At 40.4% G+C, this 24,598-nt stretch overlaps 1 protein-coding gene across 1 annotated transcript; it reads left to right on the top strand.

Moving 5' to 3' along the window:
- The first annotated feature begins 159 nt into the window (after window positions 1-159).
- LOC119741165 (crooked neck-like protein 1) lies at window positions 160-21,188 on the top strand. The gene is made up of 14 exons (XM_038216871.1): window positions 160-305; window positions 1,199-1,288; window positions 2,232-2,386; window positions 3,493-3,576; window positions 5,140-5,381; window positions 7,091-7,269; window positions 9,625-9,786; window positions 10,423-10,623; window positions 11,997-12,137; window positions 13,272-13,418; window positions 16,264-16,458; window positions 17,449-17,604; window positions 18,925-19,017; window positions 20,026-21,188. Exons 1-14 carry the CDS (start codon window positions 261-263, stop codon window positions 20,365-20,367), a joined length of 2,232 nt encoding a protein of 743 aa, XP_038072799.1. The 5' UTR covers window positions 160-260; the 3' UTR covers window positions 20,368-21,188.
- Window positions 21,189-24,598: the final 3,410 nt, after the last annotated feature.

The raw sequence follows: 24,598 nt of genomic DNA, 5'->3' as shown, positions 1-24,598 counted from the left end.
AATTAACTTAGATATTTTTGGCTATTCTTAAATATTTAAATAATTTACTCAAACAAATAAATTATAAATAAGTGTTATAAATATTTATGTAGCGAAATACTTTTACGTAAAAAATTGTTTTTGCCTAAACAATTAAAATTTTTAAATAATCCCCTACAACAGAAAGCGCCCTCAAGAGTTCATATTTATTGAGAAGTACGTTTGTTTTCCGACAAGAAATTACATGCGCTGTGCTTAGTATTTCGTCCTGGATTCTGATCATGGCGTCTTCGACAGCAAAACATAAAGTGCCAAAGGTGGCAAAGGTAAAATGTTGCAATTTTCCCGCAGATATGGTTGTACGTTTGTTATCTAGCTGAATTAGTAAGGTTTTAGTTCAGTGAGTTCTTGAAAACGCATATGAATAGGGAAAAGTTCCCTATTTCCGACACTCTTCACCAATGACTATCATCAGACATGTCAGATTATTCATTTCAAATAACTTGTTGAAGTAAAAATAAAATCGGAACTTGTATTTTTTTACATTATTTCCTATTTTTCAACTGATGATATTTTGAAGGATTTCCTGTGCACTAGACCATTGTACTTTTGTAGACCTGTGAACGTGGCTATTTTATTTACCTAGCCATGCTAGCGTTAGCCACCCTTTGATCTACATGTATGCTACAGTCATGACAGTAAAAGTATACTATTTTGATCGGAAACTGTGGTTACAGTGACCAACTGACCGTTCTAGCCAAATGTCGGCTAAATTTGACAGAATATTTGCATACAAAAATGAGTTGCACAGAAAATGTAGATTGTTTTTTGCTAAAGGAAAAAGAAAAAGATTAGAGAAATAGGGCCTACATTGTATATATAAATATAGCACATGATTGTCATGATTGTACCATGCACAATTGCACATACATGTATTTTGGTTTTGAAAAAGATTCATTTTTGTTAAGATCCCTTAAACAAACTCTTGCACAATTACAATGGAACAGCAATACTGGGTGATTTGGCAGATTTGTAACATTTGATTTTGATGTGGATTTATTTAGCAGAATCTTAACATTGTATTACAGTCATCTGGTGTAAGATGAGTAGTCGTGTACCCACTGGTGGGACTCCCTACATTTTGCGCATGTGGAACTCTTAACTAGATTTTTAACACTTTTATAGTTTATTCTTATTCTATTTGGTTTTGTTCATCTAGGTCAAGAACCGTATGCCAGCAGAGGTTCAGATCACAGCAGAACAGATTTTGAGAGAGGCCAAAGAGAGAGAATTGGAGCTGGTTCCCCCGGTGAGTCACTTGAAAGAGATCTATCATTTATTCACAACTAAAAGAACCAATCAACCTCAGGTTAACCCTCCTGCTATGTAAGCATTCACAGACAGTCAAAATTCACTATCGCTTCCCCTGCTATACTTTTAACAAAGGCTAGTCACCAGCAGTCAGATCATATGTCAAGCAAGCACTGTGACTATTCAAAGTGGGTCAACAGACAAAACAGACAAGTTGTGGTCACAGCTGTTTTATCACTCTCCCGGAGTCAAAGCATAGCTGTATCAAGTTACTTATCAGTCCCAGTCAGTCAATCCTGCTTTATGTAGGCTGGGAATTCTTAACTGTTGTAAACAGTAACTTGATTGATTTTGACTGCAACAGAATGTATGTTTGCATAGGAGGGTTGTTAATAATAATAATAATAATAATATCGGAGTCTTATATAGCGCACGTATCTACCAACTATTAGGTACTCAAGGCGCTGGAGATATGTCTATTATTAAAGAAAGGTAAATAAAGTTTATGAGAAATATGAGACCCAATATGAGACTCCCTAGTATAAATTACTAGGAACCGTACCCATCCTGGCAAATTCCAACACCCATATGGGAAATCATACGTACACACTGTTGGACTTAGTTACTAGAGGTATGCCAAACCCAATGCAAAAAAACATCAGTTTTAGGGGGACTGCACCCATTCTAACAGACTTCAACAACACCTGCTGTTGGGCTTTGATGGGTTGAGTTCGGTTAGGGTTAATGAGTGTTTAGGTTGGGGGATGATAGCTATTCCTAACAGTCCTGAGTCCTCCAATTTTAATATGATTTTGCACACCCCCTAGGGAGTTACGATTGTCACCCAAGCCAGGTGTTGTTTTTCCTTTATCAATATTTATTAATGTTGATATGTTCTTCTTTTTTAATTCCCCTACCTCAAACTACCCTCCGAAAAATAGCCCCCAAAGCAGAAGATCACTGATCCAGATGAACTCCAAGAGTACCGGCTCAGGAAGAGGAAAGAGTTTGAGGATAACATCCGTAAGAATCGCTCCAGCGTCACCAACTGGATCAAGTATGCCAGCTGGGAGGAAAGCCAGAGGGAGATTGACAGGTACGGGGAGTAGATCATTTTCTCAAGACCAGTTGAAACTGGTGATTGGGCCAAAAAAAATACTTGGTCTCTGGTCAGCGCGCGCGTCGATTTTAATCATGCGCATCAACCTTTTTTTTTTCTTCAAATTAACACGGAAGCTACAACAGCGCCCTCCATTGCCGCACCTCCTCAAATTTTTTGTACCAAGGAGCACCAATGCATGGGGAAATTGCACCAAGGCAAATGATAAAGGGCACCAAGGCAAATTATGGAAGACACCAATGTATAATGAGGACACAAAAAAGCATAATAGTATCCACCTTATCTGTACAATTCAAGCTAGAAAAAAAACAAAAAAACACCAAAAAAAAAATAAAACGGTCTGACCAGAGACAGACTATTTTTTTGGGGGGGGCCTTACGCAGAAACAAGTGCCTCCAATATTGATTTCAGAACTGGTCTGATACTATGACTGTTATTGGTGTTTCTTTTCACATTTTCAATCATCATGAATTTCAGAATAGTGTGTGAATTCCCATTTGGGCAATATACACGCAAGTGTTCATTTTTGTTAACTAATATTCACCCTTATTAATTATTGCAAATTTTGTTTCCCATTTGAATGAAAATGTTCTCGCACTATGCGATGTGGCACAGAACGCAGTTGTGCCGATGTACATGTAGTGTGAATTTAGGACTATGAAATATATAGACTCACTGGTAGTATTGTGCATGCCTGTGTGAGGATTGTGAACGTTCAACCAATAAAACGGTACTGGGACTGGATTTCATAGGAGTCCAAATTTCATGTTACACTGGAAAATCGTTTAAGACCAGCCAGCCGGTCTTTATCAACCGTTTAAAACTGGCCACGTGACAGGCTTTCGACCAATAGGAATGGTTAAACTGTCTTAGGTATTTATGAATATAATATAACAATGTGACAATATTGTGTCAAGCTGTATAAATAAACACTGACATAGATATTTGACACCTTGTATAAGGATATATTCTTACAATACTCTCCTCATTGATAGGTGTCAGAATTCAACCAGGTACGACCAAATTCTTTTGTTCAACTCAAAGAACTTTAAACATCCATGTTTTTTTTTAAATTTATGCAGAGCGCGGTCAGTACATGAAAGAGCGCTTGATGTGGATCACAGGAACATAACACTGTGGCTGAAGTATGCTGAAATGGAAATGAAGTGAGTAGCAACCTGTATATTTTTATTTTTTATTTTTTTATTTTTTTTTGGATTGAGTTTTAAAAAGAAAAGATATTGGCATCAGAATCTGCCTTTGATTAATTGTTTATAAATACATTTATCTCTTTATTTATGCCAATGTGTTAAAAAAGCGAGTTTGATGATCACATGAACCCTAACTCCCTAGGCATTTATGCTAAGATATGACCTCAATCCTGCAAAATCCTCCAACTTCCTCCATGTCAAAATTGCATACAGCCTCAATCCTCCAAAATCATCTGTTATTTTTTTAATGTGGTCCTTGGAGGGGTGACCACTGCCTCATTCCTGCATCCTGGGGCAGTGCCGAGGATTTCAACTATAATCTAGTCTTAAATTTATGCACTACTGAGCATTTATAAACAACACAAGGTCCGGCCCAAGACCTTGACACAGTGCATCCTCTGAAATCAGCCACACACTTTTACCATATAGCCTCAATCCTGCAAAATCCTCCATTTTGCAAAGAGGATTTGGGAGGTTTTGGGACAGTTAAGGCTAAAAGGTTGTTTGGATATTAGAAATTAGCACACAAGCCTTACAATGCACTGAGACAGACACCTGTATTTCCCAGAAAAGAATTCCTAATTCATGAGAAAAAAAATTAACTGAAGGTCACTCAGTTGTTTTTTTAAAGTGAGGGATATGAAAGTGTTCCTTATCCCATCTCCCAACTTGGCTTCATTTTTTTACCTGAATTTGACTTCGGCAGATCAGTCATGAGGTACATGTAGTAGCAATGAGAATTAACAATAAGGGAAACCTCAGTATGGTTGTCTGTACATTTTTTGGGTTGAAGAAAGATGTAGGGGAACAAAACCTTGATATAACAGAAGAGGGTAAGCTGTATTCATAAATGACAGCCCTGGTTAGCCTGTTGCTTTAATTAATACACTACCTGGGGAGTTAGAGTTTAGGGAAATGTGCAATATTTTGTTTTGGTTGCTGATTTGGCTCAAAAGACCAGTTTGTACCAAAGGTCTCAAAAGCGCTGCACAAATATTACCCCTGTTCATCATGCCATGAGACCATTCTTGTCTGCAGCAGCTCAAGATCAGTACAATCTGGTCTCTACCCTCACAGGTACCCATTTGTGCTCCTGGGCGGAGGGAGGCAATTGTAGTAAAGTGTCTTGCCCAAGAGCACAAGCACCAAGTTCTCGTCAGTGGTCGAACCCACATACATGTACATGAGTTGAACACCATAATTAACCCTAACCCCCACGTGGTATTCCCTAGGCACCCTGCCAAATGCAACAGAATGCAGTGAACTAATACATGCCAGCCTTGGTACCAAGTACCTACCCTGCCAAATGCAACAGAATGCAGGGGTGCAATGCATCAGATCAGGAGACTGCTAAATGCAACAACTTGCAACAACTTTTTACCACTGGTGCATTCTGTTGCATTTAGCAAGGTTAGGGCTATCACAACTGTGCATGTTGTACCAGCCAAACACGCTTATCAAAAAAGAAGGCCGTTTACTTTCTTTTTCATTTTGCCTCCTGATCGATTCCCTCCTCAGACATAAGCAGATCAACCACGCCCGTAACATCTGGGACCGGGCCATCACCATCCTGCCGAGGGCCAAGCAGTTCTGGTACAAGTACACCTACATGGAGGAGATGATCGGCAACGTGGCTGGGGCACGGCAGGTCTTTGAGCGCTGGATGCAGTGGGAGCCCGAAGAGCAAGCCTGGCTGTCCTTCATCAAGATGGAGTTGAGGTACAAGGAGGTGGACCGGGCACGCAACATCTACGAGAGATATATCCTTTGGAATATCGGCGACCCTGTCGCTCCCTTGGCATTTTAGCTCTGAAGGTCTCGCATCGTCCCAAATCCACCGTAGTCAGTGGTGCGTGTGTAATGCGAGGCATGATATATTTCCTATTTAATAGATTTCCATGTTTTTTCTCCTTCATTTCCTGTTGATTCCTCCATTTTCCTATTCTTGTATTTCCTATTGATTCCTCCATTCCTATTGATTCCTGCATTTCCTAGTGATTCCTGCATTTCCTATTGATTCCTGCTTTCCTATCCGGTTTGTTAGTGTGACGTCATCTCAATTCAGCCAAGCGTACTTCACACGGTGTAGCATAGCATGAATGGAACCGGAAGTTAACGCACCTCGAGCGTTTATCCAATGGGCGCTAGTAATCAGGGGTGCGCGCGCGTGTATGACGTTTTTACTAACAAACCGGACTGATTCCTCCATTTCCTGATGATTTCTCAATTTCTCATTGATTCCTCCATTTCCATTCCTCCATTTCCTGTTGATTCCTCCAGCATTCTGTACTTTGGACATTACACTTTTAAGGTCTGCTGGACACTTTTTCCAATTGGCATAGAGGCCACTGTGATCATCATCTTCCTCAATCCTCCTAAATCTTCCATTGTGTAGGAAATACAAGGACTTTTTTTTACTTCAAATTCATGGGGCATTGTGGCCATTGTAAAGTTTTATTGACTTGCCTGTACCTTCTTGAATTCTGCAAAATCCTCCAAACCATCCAATTAGGTTTTCAAGGATCTGGGAGGGATATGGTGAATAAATATATTTGGTGGAAAAGAGTGACCTGTGTTTATTGCATGAACCTATAATGTCTGCCACATTTGACCAGAGGTGAGCTGCTAGACACTCCAAGATAACAACAGCGATTCTCTAATATGCAAGTCTATGTTTCTTGTTATTATATCATGCATTCCATGAAATACCTCTATTGGTATTTTTGGTGTCAGCCTTGTGCATCCTTCCATATGTGACCGGCTCCACAAAAAAGGGTATTAAGTCACGCTGTGCATTATCATGTAAAAATGGCCCACTTTAACGTTGAGAGGGTGAAAATTTCTTCAACATGTGATTTTCATTTTTTTTGGTCATGAATGACATCTTTGATACGTACAGTTTTAGGTTTCATTCACAGAAATGTTGAAAATGTCTAAAACAGAGCCAGCTATTTCAAAGCCTGTTTTCTCAGTTGTGTAATTTGAACTCCTAGAAAGTAACCCTAAAACTCCCTAGGGGGTGTGCAAAATCGTATTAAAATTGGAGGATTCAGGACTGTTAGGGATATATGTAAACACGTCATATCTCCAGAACGGGAGGGGCTATGGAGCTCTATTATATACATGTACCAAATGAAAGCTTAGGTTGTGGGCTTTCCAACCATGTATATAACTCAATTTCACTTTTTTTGCGACATAAAACCCTTTTTTTGTGGAGCCGGTCACATATGGAGGGTAAATGCCTCATGCAGAAAATTGCAAGGGTTAACCCTCAACCCCTAGCCCTGTCCTTTTTTGTTTTTGCTTGTAAAGTATTTGAAATTAGGAACATTCTCTGGCCTTACATGAAATTTTGAAATTTACACTATATTGCCATAAGCTTGTCATTTTGTGTCAGATAATTACAACTTACAAACTTGCAAAGTCTTTTTTTAATAATCTTTGGATGATTCTCCTTGACTCCTCACACTTGTCATCTGCCACCCCGAGATCAAGAACTGGATTCGTTTTGCCAGCTTTGAGGAACACAACAACTACGTCTCCAGTGCCCGCAAGGTCTTTGAAAGGGCCGTGGAGTTCTTCGGAGAGGAGCACATGGACGAAAAACTCTACGTGGCGTTTTCAAAATTTGAAGAGAGACAGAAAGAGGTACGGGGCCTTTTTTATTCTTTGCCTGTGGAAATCAATGTGCAATTTGAATCGAGTTGATATCGGTGGCTTGTCTTCGGCAGTCGCTATTTCAAGCCAATGATATGCACAGATAATTATATTGCTACATATCCACTCAAATGTGTCAGGTGCACATTAGCATAACAAAGGCACTTTGTTATATAATGCAAATGGGCATGCAGAACTCACTGCTTGCCAGTAACTATGGACTTAAGTTTTATCGCAAAGTTTGCTGACTCCGCAAACGATCATTATTGAAAAGAACCCCAAAATAATCCAAGGTCCAGTTTAACGTTATTAGAATTTGTTTGCAGTGAGCTCATTGAGAGATAGATTATACGAACTGAATGAGAAGATGAATGCAATTTGAGGTTTTGCACGGAGAGGTTTGTGGACATTTTTGTGGAGTGCCGTGGCCTCGGGGTCTGGAGCATTGAATTTGTGGTCTGCGGATAATTCTGCAGGTTGTGAGTCCAGCCTGCGGCCATGATGTGTGTGCCCTTAGGCAAGGCACTTTGTTACTCATTGCTTCTCTCCACCCAGGAGTAAATGGTTACCTGTGAGGGCAGAGATGGTTATTATAGTGGTTGATTTTTAGCTGCTTTGTGCCGAAATGGCAGCATCGAGCTGTATACTCCCCAGGGAGCTGAGATGGTATTCAGAATGTTTCATTGGCCTAATGAGCAGGGTAATAATGATGTAGCCTCTTGAGCACCAATAATGGTGGATATGTGCGCTTTATAAATACGCATTATTCAGAGATGAAACTTTTCCGATTTAAATCGGAAAACCGACTTTTTGAATTTTCCAACGAAATTTCCGATTTTTTTACAGTGTGTCCCACAAAATTTGATTTTCTGATGATTTATTCACAAAATGTCATTTTATTTCAATCATAATTTCGAAGAAAAGTCGATGGAAATGTCGTGTTAAAATCATCGCGAACGTAGTTTTATTCTCTTTCACCAGTCGTTATTGGAGAGTTTCAACGGTAGAAACACAGGGCATAACACTGATCGGAGCCTTCTCCGGCTGGACAAAAGGTTTAACATTGACAGGTGACATGGAAAAATCACTGTGTCGCACGTGCGTGCGAATATACAATGGTACCAGCGTACGTACCGCACCACCGTACCGTCCGCTAGCACATGGCTGGCCGGGACGGGTAGCCTTGTGAAGGATCCTGAAGATGAAATCATTATGTTGTGCGATATTCGGAGGTTTCAGATTCAGTTGTACAAAATGCAATGCTTTAAAAATCATGATGATTATCTCGAGGATAGCGAAGAGAGCATTAGCGAAACATTTCACTGGCATTTGTTGGAAGAGAAAGACGATAATGCCTGATATTTTCCCATGTATGAATGCAAGTGGTTGAATCATGGACATGATTGAAGCACCATGAACGGAGCCCTTGTCTTTTGGACTTTTCCCTCGACTTTCTCAAGTAAGAAGTGAACTTCTTTATTGATGACTCCATTACTCTAACCGTAATTCAGGCATTCTATGCAATGAAAACACTAACCGTTTTTTTTTTTCATCGTAAAATTTTGTTTGAATCAAAAATAAAGCAGGAGTTGGTGTCCGGAAATTGGGCATGGAGTGTATTGTACAAGCATGTATATGTGTGTAATGGCAGCGCGGCCCAGATTTCGGACACGTATTTTTGTTCGGCCTATTTTCCGATTTTTTTTGCCACATGCCAGTTTCATCTCTGATTATTATTCTCTGTTAGAAAGTGACTCACTCTCTAAGAGAGGTAGCTTTGAGAAGAACCTGAGGTGTTTCTCCAAGAGAGAGTCAGAGTATACTGACTGGAATGTCGAGGTAGACACTCCTGAGTCTTCTCAAAACCATATCTCTCAGGGATGCAGTGAAGTCCATCACAAGTCCTCCAGTCCCAATTCAACTCACAAGTTATTCAAATCAGCTTTGACAAAGGCATTCATTGGTGTTTGTAACATCCACTGTTTCTTGTGACTGGACTTATGATTTACTTGTGACTGGACTTGTGATTTACTTGTGACTGGACTTGTGACTGGACTTGTGACTGGACTTGTGATTTACTTGTTACTGGATTTGTGATTTACTTGTGACTGGACTTGTGATTTACTTGTGACTGGACTTGTGATTTACTTGTGACTGGACTTGTGATGGGCATGTGACTGGACTTGTGATGGACTCGACTACATCCCTGCTCTTTTTACTTCACATAGTTTGTCTGCGAACCTCTACCAAGTTAAGAAACAAGGTCTCATAATTGAAATCTTGCAAGTTTGATTTGATCTGACATATTTTGTTGTCCTTTTTTTAAAACCTTTTCCTTTGACGCAGCATGAGAGGGCAAGGGTGATCTACAAATATGCCTTGGACAAGATTCCCAAACAGCATGCCGAGGATCTCTTCAAATCCTACACCATCCATGAGAAGAGATATGGGGATCGGGCTGGCATTGAGGACATCATCGTCAGCAAAAGACGCTTCCAGTATGAAGAGGTGGGATTACTTTGTCAATAACTTTTGGAAAACTTAGATTGAACATAGAAATTTGTTTGCATTCATGTTAAATCCTGAACCTGTTTGATGCCACATAACAGCAAAATCCTTCAAAACCTCCTTGCTTTTGATGGACCCAGGAGGATGAGGTTCAGTGTCTTTACTCAATTAATGTGTTCTATTCATAAAAGTCTTTAACCCTAACAGAACTCAACCCATCAAACCCCAATGGCATGTTTTGTTGGAATCTGTCAGGATGGGTAATGTACCCCTAAACTGACAGTCTTTCACATTGGGTTGGCACACCTCCAGAAACAAAGTCAGAAATATGTGTGTGCAGATTCCCATATGGTGGCACCTGACAATAAATCGCTGCTACTTTACGATAAAATATCATTAGAGTTGTGTGTGTATGTGCATAGTTTTTTGTTTTCTAATATTGAAACCGACAAAAAGCTATTCGAATGCGGTTGAGGATCGAATATTCGAGTATTCAGTATATCCGGGACACCCCAAGCAGTAAAGTCTGACAGCTTTTGTTACACCGGTTGCATTTTGTTAGGTATGGCATTATTAAGGTTATAATTGTTTTTTATATTATTGATATTGAATCCTCATTCTGTTTTTCAATTTCAGGAAGTCAAAGCAAACCCCAGCAACTACGACGCATGGTTTGACTACCTGCGCCTACTGGAGACGGACGGTAACGAGGATACGGTACGTGAGATCTATGAGCGGGCCATTGCCAACGTCCCCCCAGCCCAGGAGAAACGTCTCTGGAGACGCTACATCTATCTGTGGATCAACTATGCTCTGTATGAGGAACTGAACGCTAAGGTGTGTTTCCAAAGACAGAAGGTGGTTCACCCTTAATGTTTAAGGTTTCTTTTGAACCCTAACCGCCCTGAATCCTTCAAAATCCGCTTTGCCAACGCAGAGGATTGAGGCTACATGGCAAAAGTGTGTGACTGATTTCGTAGTATGCCCTTTGTCAAGGTCTTGGGCCGGACCTTGTGTTGTTTTTGCTCAGCCATGCATAAATATAGGCCTGGATGATGCTTGAAATCCTCCGTACTGCTCCAGGATGTCACTGGCCAAGCCTCAACATATTGACATTCACTGCCGCAGGCTATATGCTACTTTTCCAAGAGGCTAATTGGAGGATTTTGCAGGATTGAGGCTACATCCTAGCAAAAAGGCCTAGGGAGTTAGGGTTATAAAAATGTAAACACTGAAAAAAGGCTCATTCAGGCCCCCCCCCCCTGACAAACACATACAGTATGTTTACTACAGACACATTGTGGTCATATTAGTTAACGCCATGCAGAGACTAGCATTAACCGTCATCAAGTTTTTAACACATCAGCATGGCCTCCAGTGCTAATCTGTCTGACTTTGTGGGGAAAAATGGCCAAAAAACTACTTCTTTTTAAAATTTCTGCAAAGTAAACCAAAACACAGCATTGTAATTGACGTTCAGGATGTTATCAAGAACTTCACATTTTTGTTCCAGTCTCTTTGTTACTTCTGTGTGCCTCAGGGTTCCCTACTGCCCCTTTTAATGGCTCTTCTTACCATTAGCGTAAAAATCCCTGCTTACTGTAGCAGGTAAGGATTCTGTGCTTACAGGGTAAGCACATAATTTCTCTGCCAGCGAAGTTAGCACAAAATGGTGATTATAAGCACGGAATTAGTGGGGCCATGAAATTGGGCCCTGCATACAAATACAATACAGTCGAACACCTTTATAACAAGGTCATTGGGACTTTACGAATTACCTTGTCTTGACAGGTACCTTGTATTAACAGTAACGAAAAACAAAGGAAAACAAAGAAAAACAAAGACTTGGGACCTAAAGTTTTGCTTGTTATAAGCAGGACCTTGTATTAGCAGTGCTCTTTTTATCAGGGTTCGACTGTACACTACATACATACCTGACACTCTTTCCAACTATCTAAAGAATATACATAAGAAAATGAAATAATCCCAGGGTTTTTAGCTTCAGTTCGGTTTAAGCTCATGCGCCAGCCCAATATGGAGCCATGCTCGGTTTTAGTTTCAAGAAGATCACATCCTACTATATGAGACCAGTTAAGATAATTTCAATTTGGCTCAGACATTTCATTTATCTTCTCAGTGATTCTAGAGCCAAAGCTGAACCAAACACCTCCGAGACACAACATAAATGTACCTTCCTTGTCTTGTCTTAGGATTCAGAGAGGACCCGGCAGGTTTACAAAGCGTGCCTGGACATGATACCACACAAGAAGTTCACGTTTGCCAAGGTCTGGCTGATGTTTGCCCACTTTGAGATCCGACAGAAGAACCTCAGCTTAGCAAGGAAAATCCTGGTAAGGGGCCAGTCTGTGCATCAGTTTACATCACATTTGATAGGATCTGGGGAAAAAACAGGTATTAGTGTTGAATATCGAAAGCATATTTCAATTTGAAAACTTTAATTTACTTTATTTCATCTCAAGGCATAAAAGAATACAGTTTGTACTTAGAATTTACTATGATTCATGCATTTTTAGAATATAAAGATAAGAATAACATTTGAATAACACCACCTAGAGATGCAGGGGACCCACAAAAAGCAAAGCTTGTCGAGTGCGAGTCCCCTGAAAATAAAAAACAAAGAAGATACAGGATGACAAGAACGATTATAAACAAAGACAGTATGAAACTTAACCCTTTCACTACCATGGTCTCCTTTTTGCACCGAAGTTTGCTGCCACTTCCTTACCGGTGGCTCCTTTTGGCACCAAGCTATGTTGCATTTTGCGAAAATGTGAAATTTTAAACACAACCACCGTTTTCACAAAAAAGGTGCGTGTTCTTTCATTAAAGCGAAAACAATTCACACACGTTCCTATGCGATTTGTTTTTGTTTTGCTGAAAGAACGCTTACCTTTTTTGTGATCCGTGGACAGAACTTGAAAACGTTGGTTGTGTTTAAAATTCCGTAACTTGAAAATTACATGAGTGATTTGAATGATTCTTCTACTAAAAGAAAGCTTATGAATTGGGCTTTCATATCCTATATTTTGAAAGTGCTACGTGCAGAACTTCACTGAAACAATAGTCCCGACATTTGGGTTTCGTTTTTTGACTCGCCCTGTAATATGCATTAAAGATATAGTCCATCATTTGTAATTTGTGCATTTTGTTCGTATGAAGCAACAAAAGTGTTCAAAATCTAATGAAGGATACTGAACAACTAACCTGATGAAGTTTCAGCTCAGCTTCAGCTGTATATTCCGAGAAAAACAGCATTCTAGGATCTCAATTTCAAATCAAAAGTTGCTGAATCATGTTTTGAATTGTTTTGAATTGCAGCTATACGCAATGTCGCGCACTGATCCGACGAATTATAGCAACCGCGCGCGCCTGTGCGTCGTGCCAATGCTGCTTGTCTCATAAATACAAACTTGTATCAATTTTTTATCAAACATTTCCACATTTTTTGTTGTCTGTTGATACAGGGTGCAGCCATCGGCAAGTGTCCCAAGGACAAGCTGTTCAAGGGTTACATTGAGCTGGAGCTTCAGCTGAGAGAGTTTGATCGCTGTCGCATCCTGTACCAGAAATTCCTGGAGTTCAACCCTGAGAACTGCACCACCTGGATGAAGGTAAGGCGTCAACTCGTAAAAAGCCATTTTTGAAAGTACGGAACTCACCGCGTGCGTGTATTGGTTCGCGCGTATAGCGTGAAGTACGCACGGCTAATTTTATTCTGAATGTTCACAAAGCCATAGCATTTTTGCGTGAGTTCAGGCATTGTTGGCAATGCGTTCAAATGTCTCTCCCAGGAGTCTTCCCCAACTCCACCTTTCTTATCATTGAGAGGGTACCTGTGCACGGAGCCCATAGGCTCATTATATGGTGTGCTAGTACTAGTAGTAGAATTCTGTACAACTCCTATCATCTGGCAGGAATGGATTTATCTGTAGTTGGGCCATTCCACCAGGTTGAGGAACAATGTGTGACATATGACCATATTAAGAAAAGCATGAATGCCTTGCTAGCAGTTGCTCTACATAATATTTGTTGTTGGGTGTTTCACGACTGCAGAAATATTTAAATCATTTCAATGTATGTTGCCAAAAATATGCAAAAAATGTCATTTCAGACGTAACTTTGACACCATGTCAATGTTACATCCAAATATGATATTTGTTCCTTTTTTTTTTTTTTCTGTGAAACATTACCCAAATTCACTTAATTACTTCTTACTATACATGCAACACAATAAGAAAAGCTTTTGTTAAGGTAGTCAGGTATCAAATGGAGCAGAAATGATAGCTCAGTTGTGTGGACATGACATTCACACGGTGTAAAACCAAAATGTTACACTTCAATTGAGTGATTTTTACACTGTTAAATCCACACTTCAGGTATTGTTTCTGCTATATTTGAATACTGACTATACCAAAACAAAAGCTTTTCTTGGTGCTTAGGCATCCAGTTATAAATATGCATTGTCAGTTTTGGGTAATATAAAAAATGGCAAAAATAAGTATTAGGGTGTAAATTACGTCCGAATCAATACATTTTTGCTCATATTTTTGTCAAAGTACATTCAAATGATTTCAAACTTTCTAAAGTATTGGAACACCCTAAGACAGATATTATATTGAGCACTTGTTTAGAATGCATTGATGCTTTTAATAATAAAACCAAATATATGGATGTAACATGCACTGCTTCCCAACCCGGTGGAATGACCACAATCTTTTAACTTTGTTTTGAGAATTTTCTAGGGAAGTTGTTCAAAACCTGCAATTAAGACACAATGGGCTTTTGGATATAAACCTATCAGCAAATTGATCCTGGATATTAATGTGATGACTCCTAACCCAGCCATCTGCTCACCGATTGGTCCTCGAGTTGTGGGAGATTGAAGAGGAAGATCCGGGTTGTGCAATGTTTTTTTGTTTTTTTTGTATTTGGGCAATTTCACAAAATTATAAACCTCACTGCCAAATTTTACAGTGGTACAGATGTAACAAATGAAAAATGTATATCATTTTTAAGCTTATTGTTTGTATTTTATTGAAATGTTCATTTCTAACAATGTTCAACAGTGCAGCTGTTACTCGCTACGGAAAAATTAATTAATGGATACATAAAATGATCATATGTAATAATGTAACAATAATATTTTTGTCTGAGTGCGTACATCCGACACCAGGTGTTTCGAGCCAATTTCTACTACAGCCAAACAGTTTGATGAATAATATCGTTAAATCATTGTAGTACCTAACTTATACGTTTCATAAAGAATTAAATCCACTTTGTGATTATAACTATAATCAGACACACTGTTAAATTGTCCAAAACATTGGTCGGACACATATATACAGGGCGGGAAACATGCAGGGCGGGTCACCAAAATACGAAACTGGGATATTATTGCTAATTGGAACAGAAGAAGGGCACATATTTGAATCAAAGGGAGATATCCTCTGTTAGGGTTGAATCTCCTCTTTAAAATCACACCCTGATCATGTCATTACATTCAGGGTTGACTGAGCAGTGACCAATTATATGAAAGGGTCTATTTAGAGAATTTTGCCACTTTTCATGGTGAAATCTCTTTTTTCTCCACCTGCCTTGATTGGCCTTTCACTATGTGACAAATGACACCACAAAAAAACACAATTGAAAAGTGGCTGTGGTTGCCAATCAAGGCAGGTGGGGAAAAAAAGAGATTTCACCATGAAAAGTGGCACAATTCTCTAAATAGGCCCTTTCTTAAAATTGGTCACTGCTCAGTCAACCGTGAATGTAATGACATGATCAGGGTGTCATTTTAAAGAGGAGATTCAACCCTAACAGAGGGTATCTCTCTTTGATTCACATGTGCCCTACTTCTCTTCCAATTAGCAATAATATCTCGGTTTTTTATCCACCCTGTACATATCGCACTTCAACCTTTCTGCTATTACACCTTCCAGGGCCCAATTTCATGGCACTGCTAAGCACACAAATTTGCTTAGCACAAAAAAAGTCTGGCTTATAAAAGCAAGTTACCAGCCAAAACTCCATGTGAATACTAATCACGAGCAATATACATCACATGGAGTTTTGGCCAGTAACCTGCTTTTATAAGCCAGACTTTTTTGTGCTAAGCAAATTTTTGTGCTTAGCAGCGCCGTGAAATTGGCCCCAGAACACTTCAATATTTGCTTTTAAAACAGAATATCCCACATTTACTGCTTGGACAGTACGTGTACTTAAGGGTGAGCATTCACAAACTCCAAGAAATGCCAATCTAAACCTGTCATGAGAAAGAGAAATACTCAGATGAAATGGACTGTAGTTCCCACCAGGACTTCCAAAGATGAGTTGGATCATCCCCATTTAAAATAATTTGGGAATAATGTTGACTGTTTGTAAATTTTAAAAATGCGTTCATTTTCGGAGAAATAGAACGAGCAATAGTGATTTTTGTTTCATTTTTTTGTCAACCAGTTTACAGAGCTGGAGGGTATCCTGGGCGACACGGACAGGGCGAGGGCGGTATTTGACCTGGCCATCAACCAACCCAAGCTGGACATGCCAGAGGTGCTGTGGAAGGCCTACATCGACTTTGAAATTGAACAGGAAGAGTACGAAAGGACGAGGGCGCTGTACCGATGTCTGCTTCAGCGGACACAGCATGTCAAGGTTTGTTTGAAGTTTTATAACCATGGTGTTAAATTTTTGTTTTTTTTGTTACCTCTGGCTTTTGCTTCATCTGTAGCTCCAGAATTTTTAAGAAGCTCTGTTACTGTAACATTCAAACACCCTTTGAAATCTACAGATAGGTTTGGATGGATTTTGCAGGATCGAGGAAGGCAAAATAATCCCACATGGGGATGGAGGTGATGTCCCTTGAAAATTGAAGTACAAAGAATGTGCCATTGGTTTCCCACTGTGCACAGTGGAGGAATTTTGAGGATTCAGTATGATTCTTAACAATAATCTGCTTAGGAAGTTTAGGGGTCGTGTCGAAGCAAAGCAGCTATACTTGCACTTCCGGCCTCACCATTTGAATGCAGTGTTCATTTTGAACAGACTTAGATTTAGCCAAGGCTGGGGGATATATTTGCTACAAAATGCGGGGAGTGTGGCATAGTGGTTAGGATTCGTGACTCCTGATCAGAGGGGTCAGGGATGGGAATCCTGCTGCTGGGCATACGTTGTTTCCTTGGGCAAGCCACTTCACCCCCATTATAAATGGGTACCGGCATTAGCTGGGGAGTAACCTGCAATGGTCTAGCACCCCATCTAGGGGGAATAGACTATTATCATGTTGCGGCCATCTTGATTTTGTCCCCATTCAAATCAACATAACCAAAGCGAGGCTGGAAGGAAAAATAGTCTGGTTCCTTTTTGCACAATTATTCAGTACTGTTATTGGATACAGGGAACATGACTAAAATGTTGGCAGCATGATAAAGGTCTATAGAAATATTCTCCGTTGTTTCATACTGAAACCGGAATTAAACGCCTGCCTGATAGGCCACATTGGCTTGTGACAGACTTCAATCTACCAGCCAAGACAGAGGCTTAAAATCTCCAGAAGCAAAAGTTAGTAAAAAGCCATGGTTTCAGAAAAAAAATCCTAAATGTTATTGTGGTTTATAGTGGCCTTTTACATTTTATTATTATCAGGTATGGATCAGCTTTGCCAAGTTTGAGCTGTCTGTGGGTGCTGAGGGTTGCGTGGAGAGGGCCAGGTGCATCTACAAGGACGCCAGCAAGGCGCTGAGAGACTCAGAGGAGAAGGAGGAACGCCTGATGCTACTAGAGGCGTGGAAAGACTTTGAGGTAAGGCCACCAACCACACCGTGTTTTATCACAGGATTTGTCTTGTTGGCCTTGTTTGAGTTAATAGACTCTTCACAAGTCAAATCACAAATCAGCACAGTCACCCAGTCCCATGTAATAAAGCTATTTGAACATACTATTCACTCCGTTCACAAGTACCCCCTCACCGGCTAAGAAAGTGCAGTTGGGGGTGATCGACCGACTCAATCTTACCTGAATACCACAACGCGCGGCCGTACCACTGCGTGTACATAGTACCGTGCAAATCCCCTGGTGTAGGTGTGTCATACACAAGGAAGGGTGCGCGTCAACCAGCTAAATGTCCCGCCCATGGGACGTCGTTGCTAGGTAAAAGGGCGCCCTCTTTTGTTGGCGCACGGAGCCCATAGCCTACTATGAAGATGTAGATGCAGATGGAGTATGGTTTGTTTAATCTTGGAAGGTTGCAGTTCGGAATTGGTTTGAAGTTTGTAAGGTTTGAAGCTTGGAAGTTCGGAAGGTTTTGCTGCAAATATACAAAAACCCAGAAATATATAAAGTTACTGGTAAAGGGAATAAACTGAACTAACAAACTGGGTTCAAAGAGAAAGTGAACAAAAACAAGGTGCATATATACTAAATTATGTGAACAACAAACCTAAAAAGTGAGATTATTAAGATTATTAAAACTATAAGATACTAAACGACTAACGTAATCAAAACAAAGGGTACTCGCTACGCTGGGCCGATAGAATTCAATAAACTGGTGCATCTGGAAATATACTGGAACGATTTGAAGACTTTAAATACAAGTAATAATTTAGCTGGTTTTCTTCCGATGCGAATGTAATGTGACGAATGCAAGAAAAATGTGATAAAAAACAATGAAATCGTCGCATTAGCGCAACAAGGTTGTAACTCCATTCTGCAACCAAGTCGTATCTCGCGCGAATACGCTCCGTGCAACAAGGTCGTATCTTGACGTCCATTGACTTTGTGTGTATATCCGGATTATTTTTAAGTGAGATATGTCCTTTTGACATTCTGAAACTCGCGTTTCACGTACGGCCCATTTTAGGAGATGCGACCTTGTTGCACGGACGTGACGAAATCAACACACGCGTATCTATAACGAGTTGCCCAACGGGGAGCCACGCCCTGCCGAATCTAAGCAAACTGGCCGCTACACATACTGAGACAAAGGTATTGATTTAAGTGGAGACTGGCTTGTGATTTGACTGGTGATTGACTGGATCTCAACTCTAATCGTTGTCCTCGTACAGGATTGCCATCATGCTTCAGCTTATTTTCATAACTCTGTACGTGTTTCCTTGTATGTAGGACGAGTGTGGCGACGAGGAAAGCCAGGCAGTCGTCAAGAAGCAGATGCCAAACAGGGTCAAGAGAAGACGCAAGATACAGACCGAAGACAGGGTGAGAAATCAGATTCTAAACCTAGGAAAAATTCATTGCATTTTAGTGTTCTTTTTGCCTTTATCCCTGCGTGGGGGCTGATAATAGGAAGTTATCAAACAGAAGTTATTTTCGCAATCTTAACCCTAACCACCTAGGCCCTTTTGGATAGGATCCTTCCTCAATCCTTCAAAGTGGTCAAATTCGGGCGATTCACAATGCAGTGCGCCACCAAGAGTTTGCCACGGAGAGTTCATTTTTCCCAGTGCATTGTGGGAGATGGTCGACAAATTCGCAGCGCGGGACATTTGAAATTGTTTGTTTTTCCAGTCAGTAGTTTCGTAAGCATATAATCCGAGTATATGTTTGCCCTTTTCTTTTCTTTTTATCAATATGGTGTTTTTTTGTAAGGCGGCAGAACGCTATGCCCCAATCTATAACAAATTAGCTTGTCTACTGACACTCATTCAAATGGGCCATGTTTTGCGACTGCTAACTTGAAAAATGGACTCTCCATGGCACATTGCATTGTGAATCGTCCGAATTGCCACCATGTAACAATTGAATACAGCCTCAATCCTCCACAGTCATCCGTTATTTCTTGAATTTGTTCTGTGGAGGGGTGACCACTGCTCAATCCTTCAAAATCAATGAAAATTCCTGGGAGTTGAAAAATCACCCCAAATTTGTCTCATATGCACCTGCTTAGCATCCAAAACCATATAATGGATCCTTAACCCCAACAACTCCCATTCAGTCAATCTCCATCACCAGGATTTGTTGGAATTTGTTAGAGTGAGTACTGCACTAGTAAACTGATTATGATTTACATGGGGTTTTAGGCATACCACCATAATCAGAGTCCAACAGTTTGGGTTAGAGTTGGAATTTGTAGGTGTGAAGAAGGTTCCTAGTATTAAATCACCAAAGGGGTTTAGGGTTAAATTGCAAGGAGAATGTCTGTTTAATTATTTCTGAAAATCAGCAACCCTCACATTTGCGTTGAATATCTGAAATTTGTCTCCATAGTCTGATGCTGGTTGGGAGGAATACTACGACTACATCTTCCCCAACGACGAATCCAACTTGCCCAACCTCAAGCTGCTGGCTATGGCTAAGCAGTGGAAGCTGAAGCAGACGGACCAAGACGACGAGGACGAAGACAGAGATGGAGATGAGGGAACTGAGGAGACAGGAACCAGCGATGCACAGAAGGAAGCGGAGCAGTTCAACGATGAGGACTATGATGACAGTGATGACAGTAGCAGCAGTAGTAGCGAAGAGGAGGACAGTAAGACATCACCGAGGAAAGACACCAGCTCCAAGAAGAAAGCATCTTCCTCCAGCGACTCGTCTGATTCAGATGGATAGTCTTTTCATTTTCTTCAGACAATGATGATAGAAGAAGCTGTTAGGAGGAACATAGTAAGACATTGCAGTTTGCACAGGACAGGCACCAACTCTGGAAGAAAGCATCTTCCTCTCTTGATTCATCTGATTATGAAAGATAACCTGCTCAGTTTCTTAAATGGTGGACTTCGCCTTTCGCGAGGAAGAGTTGGTGATGAAATTCACCCAAGTTGAGATGAATTCAACCTTTGCACGAATAAGCAGTGTCAACACTTGCTCATGGCCACAACTTAACATCTGCGTTCGCATTTTCATGCAGTATGAACCAGGATTTCATCTTTTTGAACAAGGGAGCATGGATGAATTATTTTGATACTTGAAAGCTGAAGAAAAATTTAAAAAACAAAATAAAAACAATGATGCTAAATAATGTAAAATCTAAAAAGAAATTATTTTCAAACTCATTTTATCCATCAATAATTTGTTGTCAAGTTGAAGTCAAGCTTTCTGTGGTCCACAAAACCCACTCTTTAATTAATAATTAATGATCCTTTCTTCTGCCCCCCCCCCCCTCAAAAAAGGTTGTAACGCTGTTGAGACATCAAAGGTACTAAGTACTAAGTGTTATTGAAATGTATGGATGTAACAATATGTAAATAATTTCTTTTGCTACCAACTTGTGATCAAGGTTTTTCCCAACATGTGGAAAACTTTTAGTAAAATAAGTCAGCACCGATTTCCTCATGAAGTACAAGGTCAAAAATACTTGTAAATATAATTCTTTGATCTTACAGTATCTTAACAGTACAGGGTGAACTAATAAAATGCAGCCCTGAAACATTTGCCTTTTTTTTTCAAAAACTTGATCTGTGAATTTTTATGTTTTTGGATATGAGATTAAGAGTGAGGGTTTTTCTTTCAATTCTGAAGAAAAAGATCATGAAAACAGCACATTGGGGTGTAGGGGTGGGGTTAGGAGGGGGTCGGAGAGGGGGAGGGATATAGGAATTTGAGTAGGGGTTGGGTTGGGGTGGGTGGGGATAGGTAGGTGGGTGTAGAGGTTGGGTAAGGGGAGGGGGCAGTATATATAGGGATCGGAGTAGGGGTTGGGGTCGGTTAGGGAGTAGGGGTTAGGGTGGGGATGTGTAGGGGTGGGTAAGGACGGCTGGGGTGAAGATAGGGTAGGTGGGTGTAGGGGGTTGGGGTAGGGGAGGGTATGGGTCAGGGGAGGGGGAAGGAGATCGGGATTGGTGATGGTGCTGTGTCCACATGTACATGTATACCCATGCTTGTTCCGCTTTTGTGGCGACTACACAAAGAGTTCTCCCATGGTAATACAAGTATGGGGACCCGAAGACACTGTGGGGGCTGCAAAAAGGCTCCAAAACTGGGTCCTAATTACTCTAATAATGGAAAACTTCCGTATATTGCAGTGACGGCTAACCTAGATACACATGTATTTATTAGGTCATCTGTTGACTTTTTATGTTGACATTTAAAAACTGACCCCTATACCCTGGCACATCAACGAGAATCTTCGTCCCCATCATGCCCATCCCCAACCCTACCTTCAGCCTCCCTTCCTGCCTTCGACAGCGAGCCACGGCGGCTTCGCCCTTCTAGTTATATTTTGTACATATGCTTTGCTTTAGATTGCAAAATTATATGAGCACAAGCGTTGTCAATAAATTGTGATATACTGTACAAGATCTCTGGCATGCTCAGTCTTTTTCAATTGGGTTTTAAATAGCTCTGAAAACGCTAATTTACGCGATCTGAAAACTCTTGAATTTGTATATATCTCAAATTATATGAGCTTCCGATAGCTAAATTTGCCAGCCGGACCAACAAATCTGACAAGGTAAACTGGCCTTTCTTCCATTAAAAAAAAAACATTTGTTAGCCCCCCCCCCCCCGAAAAAAAACCAATTCCATTAAAAAAGCACGGTAGTAGCAAACGTTAGAAGGTAACGTAACATGCGAACTGTCTCCCCCCTAAAAATAAATAGACGTGAGAAGGGGGCAGTGTGCATGATTGTCGGATTTTATCAGCGCTCCCCATTAAAAATATGGTACGAACCCCCACCCCCACCCATTGATTTTTGGATGCCTAAGTGTCTTGAGAAAAGAAAACCCGGTCTATTCAGCACGCCACCCTGTAACAATTTCTGGATCCACCCCGGCTAAGAACACCTCAAAATGTGGGCTCTAGAACCACACCTGAAACTGCATAGCTAATTAAGCTGAGATTGGAACATAGGCGACTGATGCCTGCATTGGCGGGGGGGGGGGGGGGGGGGGGGGGAGTTTGCTCAAAGCAAACGAGAGCGAAGAAGAGGATAAGAATATATACAAATGACGTTACGTAACAGAGCACAACTACATGTATAATTGGCGAGCTGCATCAGTCGCCCGAGATCGGAAAAGACAATGTAGCACTTCAACAAATGAAACAATTCCTTTTATGAATACAGTGCATGGAATGTTTATGTTTTAAACGGTAAAGAGAATGTGACTAGTGAAATAGCCTAGCGGTTAAATTGCTGATCCGAGAGTGAGGAGTCGGGGGTTCGAATCCCGCTGGTGTCATTTTGGTTTTTAACGTACGCGTTCAGTCATTGACTATAAGAGATTTAATTTCCCGTCGTAAATCACCAACAGTACCTTAGCTTAATCGGTAAGCACTGCTGCTGGTACTGTCCGCGAATTCCAGGTTGGCGCCTTCGTACAGGTTCAGGGCATGTGGTCCACTCGGGGGATCAGGGCTTAGGGGCCGCCCTGTTCCTCCCTTAGCTCTTTGCTTTTACATGGTGCCTGGCCCTCCGGGGTTACATGGATGGATAGGGAAGGAAGTGTGTATTGGTCGGGGACGCCGAGACCCCGGAAGAGAACTAAGGGATTGGCTGGGGCATTGTTATGGCTCAGACCGATCCCTGAAAGCTTGACTAGCACATAACTTTTTGATTTTTTTATCCTCTATCTTTTATACTTTGGTTTAGTTTGATATTTACATCTGCTCGGCAGATGTACGGTAGTTTTGAAAACGAAACAGAGGTCTATGTCATGAATTAAAGAATCATAATTGACAATAATTAAAACGGAGTTTCGTTTGATCAATATGACTACCATTATCAATGGCGCAATTTCCAATTGACGTAAGAAACGCCATATTATACCGGGGGAAAAAAATAAAGAAAAATATAAACATTATTTACATCTTTCAAATAACGTTTCTTTAATTGTGAACATTTCCAACAAATATAGTAATTCGCAAAAAAAAATGGGGGGGGGGGACGCAAGAAAACAAAGCCCATCACCACACCCTTACAACTGAAAATACAAATGAAAAACAAAGTCAAGTGGAATACAAAAATGTACATTAACGATTGAATTGGGGAAAAAAATCATTACATGGGGCTTTTACCGACTTGCTTTTTACTGTCAGTTACATGGTCCGTCAGCCTTAGCAGTTCCAAGACATTTGCATCCTTTGCAGCCCCACCCTAAGGGTAATGTTATAAACTCTATTTGAGTTTGTAAAAAACTTTAGAACTTCGATTGATAAAACCTATTACGTCCCCCAAAAAGCAATTTATTGTGTATTCTGACTGTTTGGAACAACAACAAAAAATGACACAGAATACTTGTTTCAACAACGGTCAACAACAGTACTGTAGTACACAATATCTTGATTGACATCCCTGGTTAGGCAAACAATATGATTTACACAATCCTTTTTTTTTTTTTTTTTAAGACGGGCCTTCATAAGGATTTTGTCGAATATATGTAACTTTTAATCTAAAGTTTTATCGTTGGTGATGTTTGTAGACAATTGTGACAACGATTCTTGAAATCGCATTTTTGGACGAGAGGTTTTAGGGTCATTGTGTTCAAATGGCGATATTCGTTGAACGTCATTATTATTTTTGGTGCTACATTTTTTTTTTAATATGAGTTATAATTTTGAGGGTTTCGGATCCACTTTTGTTTTACTCACCCTGTACTAGGACGGTAATGAAACTCTCATCGGGTTATTTCTAATCGTAATAAAAAAAAAAACACTAGTTTTATTGTACATACACGATTCGTCCTCGTTTGAAAACGATGACGAGGTATTTTTTTCCCATTTATTATTCATTTATTATTCATTCTACACTGAACGGGTGCCGAGGACTCGTGTCGGACTCGATCCAAGTCCTCTTGTCATTACGCCCGAGTCCGAGTCCGAGTCCGAGTTGAGTCCCCAATTACC

Source organism: Patiria miniata, unplaced genomic scaffold (assembly GCF_015706575.1).
Source record: "Patiria miniata isolate m_02_andy unplaced genomic scaffold, ASM1570657v1 HiC_scaffold_5, whole genome shotgun sequence".
Classification (NCBI taxonomy): domain Eukaryota; kingdom Metazoa; phylum Echinodermata; class Asteroidea; order Valvatida; family Asterinidae; genus Patiria; species Patiria miniata.
Note: the sequence above shows the minus strand (reverse complement) of the source record. Positions and strands in the feature narration are given on the sequence as shown.